Genomic DNA, 20,438 nt, shown 5'->3' with positions numbered 1-20,438 from the left:
AACTTGGGCGTGAACTCAACTTTGCTAGCAACACACGCTGAGAAGCTCCAAAAATGACAGTGAAGGACAGAGCATGAAACAGACACAGAAATGTGTTCACATGTTCAGGGGGAGCAGGGACCTTCTTCAATCCCTGTTTATTTGGATTATTTTTGACAAGTAGCACTAATATCTATGGAGTTAATGTGCCATGTAAGAGACAGTTACTCAGCATTATGAATTTTTTTAAGCCTTGCTGGTCACATAGTTGTTCTCTGTTAATTTGTTTATTTGAAATGTTTTTTGAACTTCTCTCTCTATAAATCACAAGGTGAGGAACTGGGGAAACTACACTCTCTTTTTCAACTTCTTACAGCTTCTGGGCTGTCTTGTGACCTGCCCGCCTGGATACTACACAATCACAGCCTGACCCTGCATTCCAGGATTTGCAAAGTGTTTTTCACAACCCTGATGGGGTTGGCTGGAAATCTTACTAAGTATGCCCTGAGACATACATGCGTCAGTAGGGGAGGATACTGTGCAAGTGGAAGCGTGAAGAAAGCATGGAAGCAAAATCCATTTATAACTAAGAATTACTAGTAGGAAGTGATTGGTGACCAGCCTACAGGGAAGTGTCTAGTAACCATGAGAGCACTGTCTGATTATCAAGCCTTATACATAAGGCAGATCAGAGGTGTGCGACAAGGGGAACCTGGTAAAACATGGGGGATGTTGAAAGACTGTTGGGGTTTTTTGATAGGAAAAAGGAAAAACAACCTCTATGTTACATGAACAGGACTCTTGAAAAACCACAGAAATATCCCATACTTACTTTTATCTTCCTGGTTTTCTTCTGCTGCTTTGCCTTCCTCTTCCTCCTCCTCCTCCACCTCCTTCTGCTGCACTTCTTCGTGGTGATCGTTGGCACCGACTGAAAGGCTCTGGCAGCAGTGGTTGAAGCCGCTATCCCGAGGCAGAGTGAAACTTCGGGGCTTTCCCCCATTCCCATTCAGCACTTGCATCCGCTCACCCTCCACGAGGGGGAAGGGGCCATAGTGGTCTTGCAGGTGGCACTTCTGGGTGGGCAAGGTCGACTGCCGCCGGTGCTCAGGGGAGACCACGGCCGCCTCGGAGAACACAGAGTCCTCCAGCGGCAGCGTCTGCAGGTAGTGGAGTCCTGAACTTGTCAGTGGTGTCTCTATGAGGTCCTGCCAGGAGCGCCGCTGGCTCGCCGTCGGTGGCGCTCCCTGCCGCCTCCGGGCGAAACTCCTCGTGTGACGACTGTGACTGGGAGGTCTCCGTGGACGAGAGTCGGCTGTGTTTTGGCTCCACGTAAGGGCTTGTGCAGCTCATCTACAACGTCAGCAATGGAGCAATCTTCAGATCAATGTAGACCGAGACCTACTGCTAGTAATAATTACGTACTTTTCCTTGTCACTGATGGCACCCAGTTTAGTAATGAAGGCACAAACTTACCTGATTAACCTGCCCTGATCCTAACTTTAAGGCATGCACGCATCTATCTACACATGTCACACCTGTGGGCCAAATACTGATACTTAGTCATAATAAGTATCCTTATTATGTCCCTTAGTTTATAAAATAAACCAACACAATTATATGCAGAAAACTTTGCAGAGTATGTCACTATGGAAGACACAGAAGAGATGTGCTTGGTCCATTAAAAATCTTAAAAATGCATCCAAATGCCTGTTGTCGTCCTATCTTGCTAAAAATTTCTTTGGCATTGTCTTTGCAGTGCTTCAGTGCGGTTCAAAGATCTATGATTTTGGAAGATAAAGTACTGCATTCAAATTAAACATCACGAACACTCTCTTTTCCCCAGACTTCCCCAATTTTTCAATCCAAATTTTTGCATTTTAAAAACTATATTCAAGTAAGATATATTAGTTAACATTGCCTCAGTACACAGACATGAAAATTAAAATTGCCAGTGCAGAATAAGTTAGAAGTCTATACTCTGGTTTTATACCAACAGCTGTTTCAAGAAGAAAATAAAAAACAAATCCCCTTTTGTTCTAATTCAGAGAGAAACATACTTTTTCACAACAACAGAACAACTGATATCACTGTTTGCGATATAAGAGAGAACACACTTATGTTGGCATTTCTGTGGAAATTCAAGTGTAATTTGTTACTGTAAAGCTTCACAGCACAACTGTTGTGCCTTAGAGAAGAGTCTGTGTTGTTACTGGGGTAACAACATTTTGTCAGAGAAGATGATAAGGGGGCGGTGAGGGATTGCATGGATGAGTAGGGGTCCGTCTTGAATGAAGAATAGGAAGAAAGAATTCTGTAACTTAATCCATTTTGTACAGCAATTGGGATTATAAATCTGTGTTCTCTACGCACCAGCGGAAATAGCAATGATGGCTGTTGGAAGTCAGCGGTGCGTGTTACTTAACAAAGGCCTTAAGTCAAGTACTGACTCAAAGAATATACTGGAGACTGCCCTAATGTGCGCACGCTCATGCTTTTAAGCAGGAGAGTAGGTAAAAGTGACACTTTACGTAGTCATTCCTGTAGACAGTTGCAGGTGACTTACCGAAGGAGGCCGTGGGTATGTGTCGTATGGGGGTGGTGGGCTGTCTTGTTTGGGTGTCGATGGAGTGTCGGCTTCCTCCTTATCACTCTCACTCCAGTAATCTACAAGTTACATACAGATCAGATGAAAAACTACCAACACATTTTGATACTCAGAGACTCATTTTCATAAAAGCAACTGAAAACTCCAACCTTAGTATTACTGAGAGTTAAACACCAGTCAATGCTGACTCTGTAAAGGTTAGTTGCTGTAATTTGGAATTGCTTTAATCTAAAAAGGGAACATTCAAAATGTTATGGGGTATACTAAGTCTAATGCCCCATTGCAGAGATATTAAACAACCTGCAAAACAGCCACAAATTTAACTCTCGTACACACCTTATAAATACAACATGCATACAGAATACTCCTAATACAAGTTTCAGATTTTCAAATATTTATACAGCCATCAAAATAATTATGATTGGACATATATTGACTGGAAAATACTAGAAGTATTTTTGAATAGAAAAGATGAAAAATGTAACTTGCAAGAGTCTTGTTGACCACAAATAACATTAACAAATATAATTAACACCAACTGGCAAATCAAACAAGTAATGACTACTGCACACATGACTAATCAATGTCATTTCTCTACCCATTTTCTCTGTTGTATACTACTAGTTACCCAAGCTTTTCAATTCAATTTCTAATAACAAAGCTGCATTTAAATAAAACAGAAGAACTTTATATCATATATCTGCTTCATAAAACAGTTGCTGCCCTGTTATCCATGCAAGAACATAAAGGTGATATGGTAAGGAAAAATATGACAATGATATTTAAGCACAGAGTTCCAAAAGATGGATGAGAAAATAAAAAGGACACAGAGCTTGTGGGCTAAATTTAATGGGATATGAGGTTTCATTTTGTCAGGAAATCCAGTCTTGGCTAAGCACATTTCATATGTTTGGTAGGTTGGTCAAAGAGGAAAACACACGAAAAAATGTACCACATGGGAATTTATATTTATTCCGTTGAATAAATTTATGTTTATTCTATTTTTGAAGCAGAATCTAAATGGACACTGGACCTTAATATTGCTTACAAAAGAAAACTACTTAACTGCTGACTTAACTCAAGATGGATAACTTTAACATTTATACACATTGTAAGACTTATGCAAACATTTCTGTTGTCACTTTGTTTCTGACTGTATTACCTTCTCGTATTTGGGTAAATCATTGTACAACAGGACACTTTAGCTCAGACTATTCACAGACTAATCACAGGCAATTTTCACTTCTCCTAGTAAGTGTTCAATGAACTGCATGACTTACTACTTTAACAGATGAGGAGAAAAAGATTGATTGTTGCCTCATAAACCAAAAATCCAAGTTGGCACATGATGTAATTTCGGCTTTAATGATTTTTTGTATTGCGTGATTAATGATCTACCATATCTAATCTTATTCAAGATTTAAAACAAAAACTTAACCTTAAAATGACACCATCTTGAAACAGCTGTCCCTCAAATGCTGTATATTTTTAGATTGTATTAAGGGGGGGGGGCAGCCTTATTTATCTATTTATTTTTTCCAAGCAGTAATAACTCTGCTTTAGCTCTGGGTCTCTTGATTTGCTTCCTGCAACCTTATAGATGAAAGATTCTCTTCAAATGGTATAATAAATAGCATAAAGTTTTCATGACTATGAAATAAAAAATTCAAAAAAATTTTGTCTCTAAAAATCTGCAAATAATGAATTTTTGTGAACAAAAGACTAAATCAGAGAAAACTCTTTTTTAAGTCCCTCCTAGTTTTAAGAGAACTTGTTTCCAGCAACTCAAAACACCTGAAAATATTGGCATATAAGCATGTTTGTTCCTATTACAGAAAAGCCTAATGGCGCGATGTGTGGGGAGAGGCCTGTCAGAATTGCATCACTCAGTGAGATTTCTGCAGACTTGGAATTCAACTGTTTATTCTGAAAGTAAAATTTAGCAGCCTCCGTGCAGGTTCCAATTTTGGCTAAAAATACAAAGACATTCTTGCTGTCAAATCCACATACAACACAACACTGCATCACCAGCTTTTTGCGCACCTTACCTCAGACAAGGAACTCTGTTGGCAACCTACGGCTTGTCCAGAAAAATTCTGCAGTCACAGGGGTCAATTTCCAGATGAAATGTATGAAAATAGCTTCCCATTAATTTTTAAAAATGTTCTGCTTTTGGCAACTGACTTATTAGAGTCTATCTAAAATGTGTATAATGCTATCGAACATTTCTCTCTGCAGATTTTGTCCAATTCAGTGACAGACAAGCTCAATGCATCGGACATATCTTGAAAGCTTTCTGAATGAGCAACAGACTGCATATATTATATACAAACTAACACTGACCTGCCATTTGCTGATTAAATATTTTCTATTTATATAAGCAAGTATTTTTTTTCTCTGATTTTATATGACTGGAAAGTATATAACTTCTCCATGCAAGGAAGTCCCTCGCGGTATTGCTAAAAAGTTGGAAAGTTGATGGTATTTTTATAAAACTGTTCTGTACAGAATGTGAAATTTTATTCAGCAGTACACCCACAATTCGGTGATTCGTGCATCTCTGAAGCACTTGAAATATATTTATGCACTTTAGATTCAGAACCATTCAACTCTTAATTGAAACAGGTTTGACAACTACTGTTGAATTGTTTCAGAGGTATGATGAAGCTTTGCTGCAAAGGGCTGAACTGAACAGAAATAAAAGACCTTTTGTAAAATTAAATATGTAGATGACAATTGGTACAGTCATGAATATAGAAATTCCAGCTTCATAGTTTTTATAATTGCAAAAATGCTTGAAGTGATATAGAGGTTTTGCTTTGCTAACTTGATGCCTCTGCTAATTAGGGACACTACTGAGCTGTTTAATAGCCCTTGTGCTGGGAGCCAAGGACAACCACCAGAGGCATAAAAACACCGTATGGCAGCGACGCGGGAATTTGATAGTGATTCCCACGCTAAACACAACTTAGCAACACAAAGAGGATATAGTTTTACCTGCCTGTATATGATAAATCAATTTGAGTGAATGGCGTTAGAGCAGTAATAAAGAGCTCCGTCAGTGCCCGGGATGTAATTTCCATAGTAAGTGGAGTCTCGCTGATTATCTTCAATAGGGAGACATTTTAATAATAGGTAACATGAGGCCTGAATGTGCATGATCTCATGTCTAGGAGCTGGATCATCTGCTATTTTATTACTCAGTGATTGCTTGGTAGCAAAAATATTTCTCTACATCCGTCTGGATTTTGAAAGGTGTATTCTGTCTGCAATTGTGCACTCGGACAGTGTTAGCATAACTGTTCATACACCTTTTCCCTTACTGTCCCACATGTTATTGTAATTCTAGTGCCAACCTGCTGTCAATAAAAGTTTGAATTTGGCTTTGAATGCTAACACAGAGGATCTCCTAGAAGACTCCAAGATTCAGAGTTTGTTCACAGCCTCTTCAAGCAGTGACAGATGGTATATGGGTCCTTCCAAACTCTTTATTGTAGTGCTGCCTGGAGAGTACAGATTCCCAAACTGATTTTGAAGGCTGGTGAGGCACTGAGAACATGACTGGAGGAATAGTGAGCACGGTGCTGCTATCCTGGGCTGTGTGAATGTGGAGGGCCTGGTGTTATGAATGACATGATGTGCCAAGGACCATACCAGACTAAAACAGGGTGTGGGCAACACTCCCAGGATAAGCAGCTGCACTTACTGGAAGACATGATTAGAAATGAGGCAACTGCAGGTACAACCTAGTTATGTGCGAGAATGACAGAACGCCCAAAAACCTTCCCATGCATGCTGCTACCACCGAATTATGACAGCGTGCTGTAAGCCACTGCTCTTCAACCCCAGGCTGATCCCTCTAGGATGCTCTGTGGTGAGGCAATCAGGGTATGAATCAAGGCAGACATAATTTTCTGATGTTGTCTTTTAATCTTCTATCACTACAGAATAACCTACGCTCTTGATGTTTCTACCTATCTGCTGAAGTCACCCTTGCTTCTCATCGGGGAAAGGAGTTTTTTGCACAGTGTCTCCCAGGAAAATGGCACTGCAGCAACACATTGCAGAGAGACAGACCATATGCATCTCCCTCCTCACGGTATCAGACCAGAAGGTCAGGGCTAAGGATGCTGTCACATAGGTTGGTACAGAACCGTGACTTTGGGGGGCAAGGAGGACAGCATGTGGCAAATTTTGAAGCCAATGATAGCCTTTTGAACACAACTCTCTCTAAAAAATGGTTAGAAATATAGTCTTTGTAAAGAAAAGACTAGATTAAATACATTGCTGCTGCAATAAGCTCCGAGCTATAAGCTTTTTGGGCCAAAAGACAGAACCTTACTGATGAAGGCTGCAGAGCCACAGAATTAAAAAGTGAGGTTTTGACTCAGTGGGCAGCAGGCAGACAGGCATCTGGATAAGCTTTGGAGATCATCACAACCACTGCAATTTTCTGGTGCCTGCTGCCAGGTACATCTGTAAAAAAGAGCATGGATTCAAAAGCCAGCTGCTTGCCAAAACAGCTAGTTGGACAGGAACACTTCTGTGGATCCATGTCACTTGCAATTCTAGGAAACAACCTCCCCAACACAATCGAGGACTGACCCTTTCCTCTTCCTATCTGCAAACAGGATTTCTACTGCAGCAAACTAAAGCAAAGTGACTCATTATTTTATATATGCCACTTCTTTAAACCCATGAAATATTAGACATTAAAAATAAACAGATGTAAAATGCTGTGAACCTGCAACTCTAAATGAAATGCCAACAGCGTTTTAGCACACACCTCAATATAGCAAAAACAGTAGAAATCACAAAAAATTAAATGGCCTTAAAATTAAAGTCTTTAGGGGAAATCCAATTATGTCAACAGGCTTTAGAAGAATGATTTTGTTCCTGAGACCAACTTCATGCACTCCTGCCCCCTGTGAACTCAAACACGAAATGCAATGTTTAAAATTTTTTTTTTTTGGTTTGCAGATTCTTAAGTTTCTTCTGATAGGGGACACAGACTCCTTGGTACCACATACCGCAGCTTACTGGCAGTACATTTGCTGCTTTCAGCTACCTTGTGCGGCCTTCTCAGAAATAATCCAGTGTCTGTGGACCAGAATCTGAAGGAGCTAATCAAAACCCCTGAGAGAGAAGGAACTCTCTAAAGCAACAACAGTGATATCCATATGTGAATTGCTTTCAGATAACGAGAATGAGGCCTCGTCACAGCAGGCAAAAAAGAACAGATGAACTTGTGATAAGAGCTGACAGAAGAAACCAAAATAACAATACATTACCTTGCTCTTGTTTGATCCTCTCTCTTTCTGCATAGCCAGCAGCAAGCATGTTAATTCTGTTTAGCCATCTGAAAGAATATTAAAAAAAGGCAGTGATACTGATCCAGCCTCTTAATTTTTGGGTGCATTTCTACAAAAAGCAAAGTTAGGAGCATCTGCAGGAGATTCAGGACAATGTTATTTTTCATATTAGACAGCTGTTTTCTTTGATACTCTTACTCAGGGAGTCTCCAAAGATCTATGATTTTGCTGTTGAACAAATTGTTTTCACAGCAAAGATTTTATTTCAAATGGAAAACCATGTATGATGTCAAACATCTGTAAAATAAAAGATTATAGATAATCAAAGAGCTATTAAGTCTGCTGCTCACAGATATGCCATCACACCAATACTCCTGCTGTTCTGATTTCTTAAGAATAAACACCACTTTTCAGAGATTTAAGAAATATTTTAAGGCCTGAATTGGCAGCTTAGCAGAGGAACAGAGCAGAAACCAGCAATAAAAAGAACAGGTTCGCTCCCAAACAGACAGTGAGGTTTAATTATGCCATTATGTGTTTTAGAGCTTACCTACAGTGCCAAGTACAAAGAGAAGGAGGCATATCAGAATTCACTTTTGTGTTTGTGTCAGAGAAGCAGGGGGAGAAAAGACAGTTGCCTCAATACAATTCACATCTAAGGCTTTAACCTCAATTTAGCCTTGAAAAAATGCTTCCATAAGCTGCACAAATTAAAAAAACAAAACACCAAACTATTGCTATTCTCTTCTAGCAGGGCTGTCATTGCCAAGCATACACTGTAGCAGTGCACTGCTTCAACCTGCCCTCTTCCCCCATGGGGCTCTCAGTGTATTCATTATCCAAATGCTTACACTAAATCAGGTCTTTCATCAACGAGGCTTTAAACCACCATGACAATCTCCTATGGTTGTCCATTCCATGGTAAACCTGGAATTACTTGCTCAAGTCATCCCATAGTCAGGATATGACAGGCCTGGTTTGCCAACCTACTGGCTTGCAATTTTATTGCTAGGCTATACAGAAGGACAGCTGAAATCAGGTTTGTGTTTTCTTCAGGAATGTGAAACCCCTCTGTCAGAAAACTGTGCCTGATGGGTTTCATTTACCTACTGTATGCATGGAAACAGGATGTAGTATTGTCTCAGCAAGGGATACACCTTTGTAATTACTCCTGCATGCCAGCCTTCAACGCATTTCAGTGCAGGGTAAGCAGGCGTCAGATCATAAAATACAGTTGCTCTCCTCGAAATTAACTCCTGTCACTGTCCTTCCACAAACGGTGACCACATGTATGATCTGTAAATCATGTTCATGGTCCATAAATCTTTGTACATTGGGAAGAAAACTAGAGATTTACTCCTGAAGTGATTACAGAATACTTCATGTTCGCGTACAATCAAAGGTTCTGCCAGAACAGGGAAGCTGAAGAAGCAGCTTAAAATTTCAGTTGTAATTGTTAGAAAGTGCCAAACACGTGTAAAAATAACTGGCACATAGGAACAGAAATCCCACAAATCGTGTCTCAGACAATGATTTCACATGTTCACAAAGAAAAGTGACCCACTACAAAGCTATCTTTTAGGTTCACATTCCTGATATGTGAAAGCTTTCTTTGGGGAATAAAGCTCAGCTGTCTCGGCAGCTCTGCCAGCCCCAGAGGCACTGCGGCAGGAACCTCACCAAAAGCACTCCAGCCCCGTGCTGCCGAGGGACCAGCAAAGGCCACAGACTTGTCCACATCCAAAGGGTAACACAGCACAAGAAGACAAGTGCCTGCTTTCTCAAATGGCATGGCAGACAGTGGAAGTGCCCCTTTGCTTGCCTCTCACCTATTTTGGATTTCACGTTCCCAATTCAGCTCACGACTTAACAACCCCCCAGCACAGCCAGCAGGGAACAGCCACCTACTGAACTCCTTTGGATAGGGCTGCTGATAACAAAGTATTAGATAATACATCTATAAAGGTTCTGTTGGAAAACTTCATCTGTCCTAAATACGAGATAGCCTTTCGTGTTAAGTGTGTGAGAGTGAGGTAACCAATTAAATTAACATGCACAGTACTGGCACTCTCGCGGAACAGTAGGAAACATTTTTCTATCTTATCTCACGCTCCAGGTAGATGCAATGCTTTTAGTCAAAGCAGGGTGTCAGACTGTCCTTAATCATAGAGCTTGAGGATATAGGACGAACTTGCTATATGGGAATAGGATACCTTACAGTATCTATAAGTACCCAACTGCAGTTTAACTGGAACATGTAGACGATGCAGGAGAATTTTTAGAGGCCTCCTTCACTGAAATCTTCCAGAGACATTCTCATGAGCTAATACTACAAGCTGACTTGTCATCTTTCCTCTTGATCATAGAGCTACACTAAGGAAGAAAACTCTTCTAAAAGTCAATACTCAACGTCACAAAAAGAGAAAAAGGACAGCTCAGTTACAGCAAGTCAAGGAAATTCTCAGACAAATATTCCACATGAAGTTACTGACTGTATTTCCCTGCCTAGAAGATATAATTTTGGCAGCCATATATGTCATCACTTAAAAAATGGACAGTTTAGAATAAAAAGGAAGAATAAGAGTATTTTAAGCATTTAAGCCAGCCAACCCTGAAAAGGATGCATTTGCCTCTGAACTGATGATCAGGATTTTTGAGTAAAGAACAGTTAGTCCATAAAGCAGCAGGCACAGTTACCATGGCAAATGAAAATAAAGTTACATATAGTATCATCAAGTAGAAATACATGGACTGCCTTCTACATCAGAATATTTTCTTGGAATAGGAATAACAATGAATTTCCAAACAAGATGTTTCTATGACTATATACTTACACTAGCAAAACAGTACTTTGCATCAATAAAGGATATTCTGTCCTTCTTCTCACCCAGGCTAAGCATGTTACATGGGTAGAAAGAACACTTTTGCTGGTGCAACCATGCAGCTGAAAGGAACTTCAGATGCCAAAACAATAAAGTTCAGTGATCATAGTTCTCCAGACTCCTTACCAGCATAATGGTGTGGCACAGTCATAAAAGTAGTAAGAAAATTTGAATAGTGACAGTTACTTGAGATTAAAATACCCATTTTATGTGAGTAGATACACACAAACAAAAACTTCGTCTCGTGCATATACTTTTTGCTTAAAAAATTAAATAATTTTACACAAGGGATGAAGGAATTGAACCATTTTGAACTTTCAGTTAGACTATGTATTAGCAGTTTTCTACTTTCATTTCTTTTGCTTCAAGTATAAACAGAACTGAAATGACTGCATGATACATAATCAAAATGTATGTCAGAAACCTGACAAAAAAAGAGCAGAAATTGATCAAAACAGTCTTAATTTAACTTAATAACTTGATTCTGTGTTTGACTTCAGCTAGGCTACAAAATGTTTTTAGGCAGGAAGTATTTTATTATCTCTGCATTTGAAAGATTATTTTTCAGTAACCCACTTTTTTTCCCAATATATTGAGTGTAATTCAATGTTTGTGAAAGTGAACTACTTTTTCTAATACATTAAACAAAGAGAAAAAATAAAATTATTTGGTGAGACTCTGATGGTAAGACAGATGTAAGAATTTCAAGTAATTCCACAGATCTTGACAGAGTTGCTTTAAATTTACATGTGTATAACTCAGATCAAAATTTGGTCAAGCTCAATCTAAATGAATTAATAAGCACTTATTTCAAAATATGATAAAAAGACTATTTGTGTTGGGAAGTTAAAAATCTTTTAGTTCTTGGATTTTAGACTGTGCAATATATTTTTAAAGAATTGTTGCCGTTGCTTTCTGATTACTGAACAGTTATATAAATTTTTATCCTTAGAAACAAGGTGCCTTGTCATACTGACTGAGCGCCTGCTGACAGAAATGATTTATCTACTGCTGTAGTTCAGGATATGCCGAATAGACCATGCCATTATTCTTTTTGCTGTGCAGCAAACTGCATTTTGAGCGACTGGCTTGACAGTTATCAAGGACAGGCAAGCCTAAAATTTTACAAACAAATAAAAAGGTTTTAAGTTTTCTAACTGAGGATAGACTTTTGAAGTGAGCCTTAGTCATGCATGAACTTTTGAAAAAATGCTAAGAGACAGCTATTTCTAAATGAAAGCAAGCATAGTATAGTATCGGCATACTTTTCCAGTCAAATATTATCAGTAAAGAACTGGCAGTACCCTGAAGGTGCTCTGCCAGGTAGCTGAATCCAGTACACACAGGAGAGATTAAACCATGATTATAGCACTTTCAAACAGTTTTATGGATTGAGTTTTATCTCCTTTTTCCTCTGTTTTAAAAGCAATTTTGCTCAGCGAGGATGTCCGCAGACATTATCTAAGATAGAACAATTCTCAGGTTGCAATAATAGATTTTTGTTTGTGTCCTCTGTCATATGATGAAAATGGCATATCATTTGGAACTGAATTAATTTCAGTTTATGTTGTGAAAATAAATGTAAAAAAAGCCAAATATTTGAGTAGACGTGATCCATGTTTTTAGTTTACCATTCAAATGAAGTAAGAGGAATTGTGTTTATTTTGTGCTGAAGTCTCAATAATTTTTCTGAAAAAATCGCACAAGTGGCCTAAAATAGATACAGTAAAACTCAATACCTAAAGAACTTAGACTTAAATCCTTGTTCTTTTCGACTTGCTGAAATTTTCCCCACTAAATTCAATACAACCAAAATTTCACTTCAACATGTAGCTTAAATTCATGGCAGTAGAGAGAATCCGCAAAATTCATTCCTTGTAATCTCCACCTTCTTTTCCAAGACTAGCAGAAGAAAAATCAGTGACTGCTTTAAACCTTTCTCCAACTTCTTGTTCCCTCACGGGCCAGAAATGGAAGCATCCCCAGAACAAGCATCACATGTCTTTGGAAGTATGTTAGGAAGCAGAGTTGGAGATATTGCACCTTTGCAGGTGTCGCACAATCAAAAGCAGAAACCTGGAATTCTGAAATTGTGTTTGGATGTTGTTTCACATACTGTATTTAATTTTTTTTAGAAAGAGGGAATCTTGTTTCTAAAAAACTTCAAACCTTTGTTTAAAAAAAAGGTAATTTTTGCATGAATTGAATATTTAGCATATGCAGCCACTCAGAAACTATGTACTCTGCACTTATTTTCTCAGCTATTAAACTTAACTTTTTAGATTAACACGTAATTTATTATCACTGTGTTATTACTAGCTTCAAGAAGTGTTACATTTAAGGAATGGTTCCTTGAACTTTGCTGGATTTCCTTACCTGTTCATATCATCTAGATGTTCAGCAGCAAAATAAAAACTTTTGATCTTAGGATGGCAGGCTTTGAATGCACTGTAGAGGAAAAACATAATTATAAAAATGTAATGGCACAACTTTTTTTTTTTTTAAGTGTAAGATAATGTGGTCACAAAGGAATGAGATGAGTTCAGATTTCCTGAGTTGTGCATGCCCCCAAACAGTATATAAACATACAACTTTTAGGATTGTGCCAGATTTCACCAAGTAAAGTGCTCTTCAGCTACTCCTTTCTAAATAATGCTTGATTCATATGTGCATAAACATTGTTCAACAATCACCTGCAGTGTACTATATTTGGATAAAGTTAACCAGTTAAGGATATAATTTTATGTACCAGGTAATTTTGCTAATATACCTATAGGTGTCAATTTTTTCTGAACAGAAAATTGACTGAACAATTTATTCCATACAACAGAAAAACTCTCAGTCCTGGTGATTTCTCACGTCCCAATGACCTTGACATTACCTTTAGCTCTAATGACTGCATTTCAAACAGAAAAATGTGATGCGCTGATTGACTTCTGAAAAGCTGTTATAAATCAACACTGTGTTCTTGAGGTCATTTTAAGCAATGGGCAATTACATCTCATCTTTTCTTTCCACCAAAGTAATCAACATGACTGGGCTGAGAGAATTACTGCATTTCATACATAATATGAAATAAATTACTAGAAAGAATTTTTTAACTATGTTGGATAAAGATTTATGGTCAAGGACTTGGAGATCTAGAAAATGCATCTGAAAATAATTAATAATTTACAGTACAGAAGAATCATTTTTGAGAATAGCCTGAAGGTCTCTCTTCAAATCAGAACAAAAAATGCGTAACAGTCCAAAGAAAATAAGGAAAACTGCAAACATGATACATGAAGAACATCATCACCATTTTTCTGAGACACAATGGATTTTATATAATATATATATAAAAAGACATATAAAATAATTCTCACTCTCTCTAACCCATCGTGTCTCAGAAAAATGGTAATGATGTTCTTCATGTGTGTCATGCTTGCAATTTTCAATATATTTGCCTGTGTGTGTACATATATGTAAATATATGAAAACAGGTTTTAAGAAACCAGGGATATGAAATTGATATTCAGGAAAATTACTGCTAGTGAAGGTAACACAAAATTGAGACAAAAAGAATTCCTCTAATGCATTACAGTATGACACAATGTTATGCAAGAGAAAGCAGATGTACAGTGACATCTGCTCAGTTTAGAAAGACATCACCAAGTTACTGAGACCCAAAACTTGACTTTTTAAAATTGTTACAGCATCTGTTGTCTGGATTCTTAGATCCTTTTTTCTTTATTTGCCATCCAAACAAGGAATTTTAATAGCCACATCTACTATCCAGTAGATACCAAATCAAGTAAAAAAAACCAATTTAAGCAGGGTGCAATTCTGAGAAATGAGTTGGCTTCATGCTGCTGCCCCAACAAAAAAGAAAAAATTAAGCACTTCAGCAATGTAGCCGAAGGACACAGGACAATAAGCCCAAGCTGATGCGTCTTTTTTTCGTAAATGCGGTTTTCATTTTCTGGCCTTTGAGACCATCATGAAGAGTAGAGTTCATCCTGAAGAGATATGTGGACCAACTGATACAAGGTTAGTGGCTTCTTTAGAACTGTATGTACTACAAATCATACCATTTTACTTTTGCAATTGCTTTTCTGTACAAATGTCAGTGATTCCACCGTCCTGATAAACTTAAAAGAACAGTAAAAACCATTAGAAGGCAAGGCAAAAAGTTTTCAACAATAATGACTAAAAATAGCTCTGTGGGAGTATGCACCTGTCATATTGCTACATATACTTGAATTTGCATCTAAGTAAGAAATGGATTTGTGCAATGGCACAAATCTGGACAGCAGCACACACAGCTAGGTTAGAAGAAAAGCTATTTGAGACCTTTAGGTCATACCTCAAAAATACAGCAAATCACTGTCATTCTCTTTTTTTACTTTGCCTCAGGACTGATAGACTGTGTCAGCAAACTCTGAGATGATGCTAACTAATTTGGAGTTACAGTAAAGATTGATGCCTGACCATGAACTTGGGGACTTTTTTATTTGGATGGTCTCTTTATTAGGCTTACAGCTCTTTATTGAGCTTACAGGTATCGCACACACACACACTCCAACCCCCAACAAACAAACAAAAAACCCCCCAAACCAGAAAGGAAACAAAAGAAAAAAGGAAAACTAGGAAAATAAAGGGACAGAAGTGGCCAAGCAGCCTTCTTGCTCTTAATTCATTTTGCTCTAGTAAAGCACTGTGATTCATGATAAGGTAAAAACAACCTTCTTCAGGACAGATGGCACACAGAAACCACACTGAATTTGCCTGTTCTGTATGAGCTTATTCTGTGATACAACCAAATGATCATTGTAACGAAGTCTATTAAATCACTGTTTTAAGAGAAAACCTTGTCCTTTGTTCCACTTTTTCTATTGTATCATTGCATTATTTTTGAGCATACTTACTATTTCTTGCGGCATTCACTGGCTCTGTCAATTTTAAATTCAGGTAGACTGATGAATCCTTCCGCTTTTTCATCCTGCAAAGATAGTTCTAGATATTACTGTTGTTAAGGTGTCAGAAAAAAACCCCATCACGCTGAAAACTTAAAGATATTTTCACTCGCCTGCTTCTTACATAAGGAATCCTAATGTATGCTCTGCTCTGGCAAACCTTCTACAGAAGTCACTGGGACTTTTGCCAAAGTAGTAAGACAGTTCCCTTGGTGTAAAATATAATTTTAAATACCCAGTTTTCTCAAACAATTTCACAGCTGAACCAGCATTTGAAAATATACAAAATGACCAAATGTATTCAGGCAATTAGTTATTGTAATTAGTTAATTTTGGGGGAAGATGGACTAATTAGTAAGGAGAAATGCAGCCTACTGTGAGAAATAGGGAAAAAGCAATTTCAATGATGTGTGCTGTTTACCATCTTTATATGCTATCACAGCTAAGAGGCATGATATCTCTTCAGATACTTTCAAGTCTCTCCAACACTCAAGAGGGAAGACATCTCACCTTCCTCCCCTCTCCTCTAAAGACTTGCACATAGTTGGTGAATTTGAAGGACCAAATATCTCCAGACCTTAAAGGTAATTTAGTCAGGCAATTAATATTAATTTCAGTATGATTATTTGGGTGAATAAAGTTATTCACATATATCAGCACTCAAAGCACTGGCTTCCCACTAAATCATGACAACGGCACTACACAGGGTATTTGTTGAGACAATGAGCACAGATGCTTACCTCTTCATTGATATACCAATATAGAGATGTATCCTTCAGGACAAACCAGTATTTTTTCCATTTCTGGGAAAAATAACTCTTGGCATCTTTCTTTTTCCAAAGCCAGCCTTCGCAGTCCCCTCGACCAAGATCTTTACATGAGATCCGTCTTTTGCTTTTACCAGGAATAGGAGCTGAAAATGACAACGAGTTGATGCAAAAATGTTTGACTTGTCCACTAAATCAACAAGACAGCTAGCCAGAAAGCACTATATATTTGCTTAAGAAAATTAATTAAAAATTTCAACCTCAATTTGCAAGGAATAAATTATTGTAAACATTCTATTTCGACCACAAAGTCTACGGAAGGGACCATAAATCAAAAACCAAACCAAACCAAAACATGATCAGCACCTCACAGGGCTCATATTCTATGGATAAGACAAAAAAAAAAAAAAGCAACACAGAAAGAGAAGACATTATAGAGGGAAAAAAGCAAGATATTTAAAAATAAGAAAAATGGTTATTTGTAATTTTCAAGAAATCAATATTCACATCAGATTAAAATACACAACATATAAATTCATGTACTTCAACACTTGGCTGCCAAATCCAACTATTTAGGTACTTCACCAGTATTCAAAAACCTCTCATTGCAGCCCCTTTTGCAACTAAACTGTTCCTAAGGCCTTTGTACTTCTAAATCAAAGGAGGATAATTTACTATGATATAAATTACCTGACAGCTTAAGAAATGAGCAAGGGCTGCAGTAAGACATTACATGCACACAGCTGGAAAAACCAGCCTGGCCCCAAAGAGGCTAGAGTCTAAGTATTCAAAAAAAGAGACAACAGCAGATATATGCAGGTAGAGGAGCATTAGGAAACTAGGAGACATCAGTAATGGCCTAACACCTTCTCAACATGATCAACTGAACTAAACATTGGATTGGAGCTAACAAGTTCTAGTTCCTCAGATACTGCAATACCGTGAACATTAATATTGGCAATTCCCATCCTACCAATACATGAAAACAAATTTAATTTTTACCTTTGTTCTTCTTTTTACTTTTCTGCTGTAGAGAAGACTGCTGAAATGTCTACAAGAAAATCAAAATGGAAGAAGTGAAAATACAGTGTATATATTCAACCACATCCTTATCATAAAAGAAGTGTAACGTTGCGAACACTGAAGTCATCACCAGGTAACACCAGCCAACAGACTTCTAGGCCTAAGAAAAAAGGTAATTTTAGTTCCTCTGTTCATAAGGTTGTAAAGCAAAAACACACAGTGAAACATCTTAAAATAGACCACAAATTAGTTTGCTGAAACAACTGAAGTTTCTCTCTAAAATGGTCGCTCTTCTCTCGTTCTGCTAATAAGGAAGGAATGTCTCCCTTTGGTTAGTATGATAGTGAAGCTACACAGCCCGTGCATTTCTAATACATCATCTAATTAAGGTCTTCCTGACATAAATATGCAAATATGCAAATTATCACACTTCCTCATGCAGGTGTGAAGGCATTTATATGATGGTCTTCAGAACATCAGACAATTTGCTCAGAAATGGGCCTAATATTTTTAAAGACACCAATAAAATTCTGCTAAATCACAACTGGGGAAAAGTCTCCCCAATAAATATTCTGAAATAGAAAACACTTTATTTTTTATCAGGTTTTGACTGGAACTATTTCCCTCCAGTTGATCCACTCCCATGAACGAACCCATTGCCTTCGCAATGAGACAGGATGGAAATTAGTCCTTTATTAAGATCCTAGCTTATTAAAAATGTCAATACATATTAACACATTTTATGGTCATGTCTGTTAAAAAACTTTGAGTCAGAAAATCACCATCACTTTAGTGAATTTAAAAAACAATTTTGTAATTAATCACTCCAAAATTTAAAGACATGATTTTTGTTGTTTTGAATTTTAGTTTTCTATAAAGACAGACAAATGTATTAGTGCTGAAACTAAGAAAAGGCCACATTATAGTGTCTCAGTATTAAAACCTCTTATTTCTGCTTACCATGAATCAATACAAAAATCAAAGCTTTTGTGCCACTTGATAAAAATAAGTCTAAGCAAAAGCACTGACAGTCCTGTGAGCCCATATCCTGTTCCTAGCAGATAAGACAAACCCTCACCCCAGCTTACAAGGCTCCCTTCTCAATTCAAAGATCTGCTTTTCTTTTCATTTTCTCCTCCCCGCTTCCCATACACCTGAGCTCATGTGCAGGAGGTTCAGGTTCAGCTTTCAAGGGATGGCTCGCCTCACAGCTGAGACATTCTCAAGCAGCAAATACTAACATGTCCATGGGGATAAATTACCAGCAATACAGGGATAATTAAGTGCAATATAAAAAATTAACTGACTCGGTAGATGTGCTGATCCCTTGTAGACTGTGTCTGAAGAAAGCTACTCAACTGCATTGCCACCTCAGATGGTCAAAACAGGCCTCCACTGGGAAGAAAAAAGGAGCCCATTTGTTTTCATTCCCTGGCTCTTGTCCTTTTATTCTGCTCCCAGTATCAATTCAATCAGTACCAGCTCTCAGCAGGCCGAGACAGCAACACCATCCCAACTTACATCACATGAAATATTTCGACCTGCGTAAGACTAAGAGAGATCTTTATGGCCCAGGATTAACAGAGTGACCGGGCAGAAGTGTGTAAATAACTCCCTCTTAGATACTTCGAAAATCTTAACTAATTCAAAGTGGTTGAAAAAACACAAACACGCACAAACCCAGAACTTTAGCACTTCTCAGTTCACAACCCTGACAATTTCATTCTGCTGCTTGACTTTTCTGCACTAGTATCTTCACAGTGCCAAAACAGAAAAGGAAAACCTCAGCTTGGTTTTCTTATAAATGATTCTGAAAGCAGATGAGAACAATATGAAAAGCCTTCTCTTTAAATGTTTCGTCTGTAAATTGAACCTGCAAACGTGAGCTCACACCTCTCAACTTCTGAGTCAGTTTTTGGGAAGAAAGGGTAATGAAGGGGTATCAGCTTTTAATAGGAAGACAGCATGTAATTTAGACGTCTAGCCATTTTTCCATACATTATGTCATATTGCAAAATAGAAAGGTTTTATTACATTCAGTTATTATTCTACATTAGCTCATTAAATTAAATTATAATTAAGGACAAAATCTACAACTCAGTGGAGTTCCTGGGAACTATTCAACTTACTTCAGTGATTTTAGCTAACACTTTAGATTATTTTACATAGACTTCAGGCTTCAAATTGGTTCGTCCTTTGCAAAAACAGCACCAGCTATTTTTTTTTTTTTTACCCAGAAGATGCCCAAGCCACAGAAGGCAAAGGCGGGGACTGGGAGAATGAAGAGCTGCCCACTGTAGGAAAAGATCAGATTCGAGGCCATCTAAGGAACCTGAAGGTGCACAAGTCCATGGGACCTGATGAGATCCATCTGTGCGTCCTGAAGGAACTCGTGAATGAGGTTGCTAAGCCGCTATCCATTGTATTTGAGAAGTCGTGGCAGTCCGGTGAAGTTCCCGCTGACTGGAAAAGGGGAAACATAACCCCCATTTTTAAAAAGGGAAAAAAGGGAGACCCACCCACAGTCTCACCTCTGTGCCTGGGAAGATCATGGAACAGATCCTCCTGGAAGCTATGCTGAGGAACATGGAGGACAGGGAGGTGATTCGAGACAGCCAGCATGGCTTCACCAAGGGCAAGTCCTGCCTGACCAACCTAATGGCCTTCTGTGATGGAGTGACTACATCAGTGGACATGGGAAGGGCTACCGATGTTGCCTATCTGGACTTCTGTCAGGCCTTTGATACGGTCCCCCACAACATTCTTCTCTCTAAACTGGAGAGGTATGGATTTGATGGGTGGACTGTCCGGTGGGTGAGAAATTGGTTGGATGGTCGCACCCAGAGGGTAGTGGTCAATGGCTCAATGTCCAGATGGAGATCAGTGACGAGTGGTGTCCCGCAGGGGTCCGT

General features: G+C 38.3%; 1 protein-coding gene across 1 annotated transcript; it reads right to left on the bottom strand.

Moving 5' to 3' along the window:
* Window positions 1-811: 811 nt before the first annotated feature.
* LOC104072392 (connector enhancer of kinase suppressor of ras 2-like) lies at window positions 812-17,554 on the bottom strand (the record flags this gene model as incomplete). The annotated part of the gene is given in 8 exon segments (XM_009587550.1): window positions 812-1,215; window positions 1,217-1,332; window positions 2,546-2,646; window positions 7,879-7,946; window positions 13,158-13,229; window positions 15,689-15,762; window positions 16,477-16,649; window positions 17,506-17,554. Coding segments are annotated over 8 exon segments (1,057 nt in total), but the record flags the coding sequence as incomplete, so codon positions are not given.
* Window positions 17,555-20,438: the final 2,884 nt, after the last annotated feature.

The sequence above is a fragment of the Fulmarus glacialis genome, unplaced genomic scaffold (genome assembly GCF_000690835.1).
Source record: "Fulmarus glacialis isolate BGI_N327 unplaced genomic scaffold, ASM69083v1 scaffold22251, whole genome shotgun sequence".
In the NCBI taxonomy this organism is placed as follows: domain Eukaryota; kingdom Metazoa; phylum Chordata; class Aves; order Procellariiformes; family Procellariidae; genus Fulmarus; species Fulmarus glacialis.
Note: the sequence above shows the minus strand (reverse complement) of the source record. Positions and strands in the feature narration are given on the sequence as shown.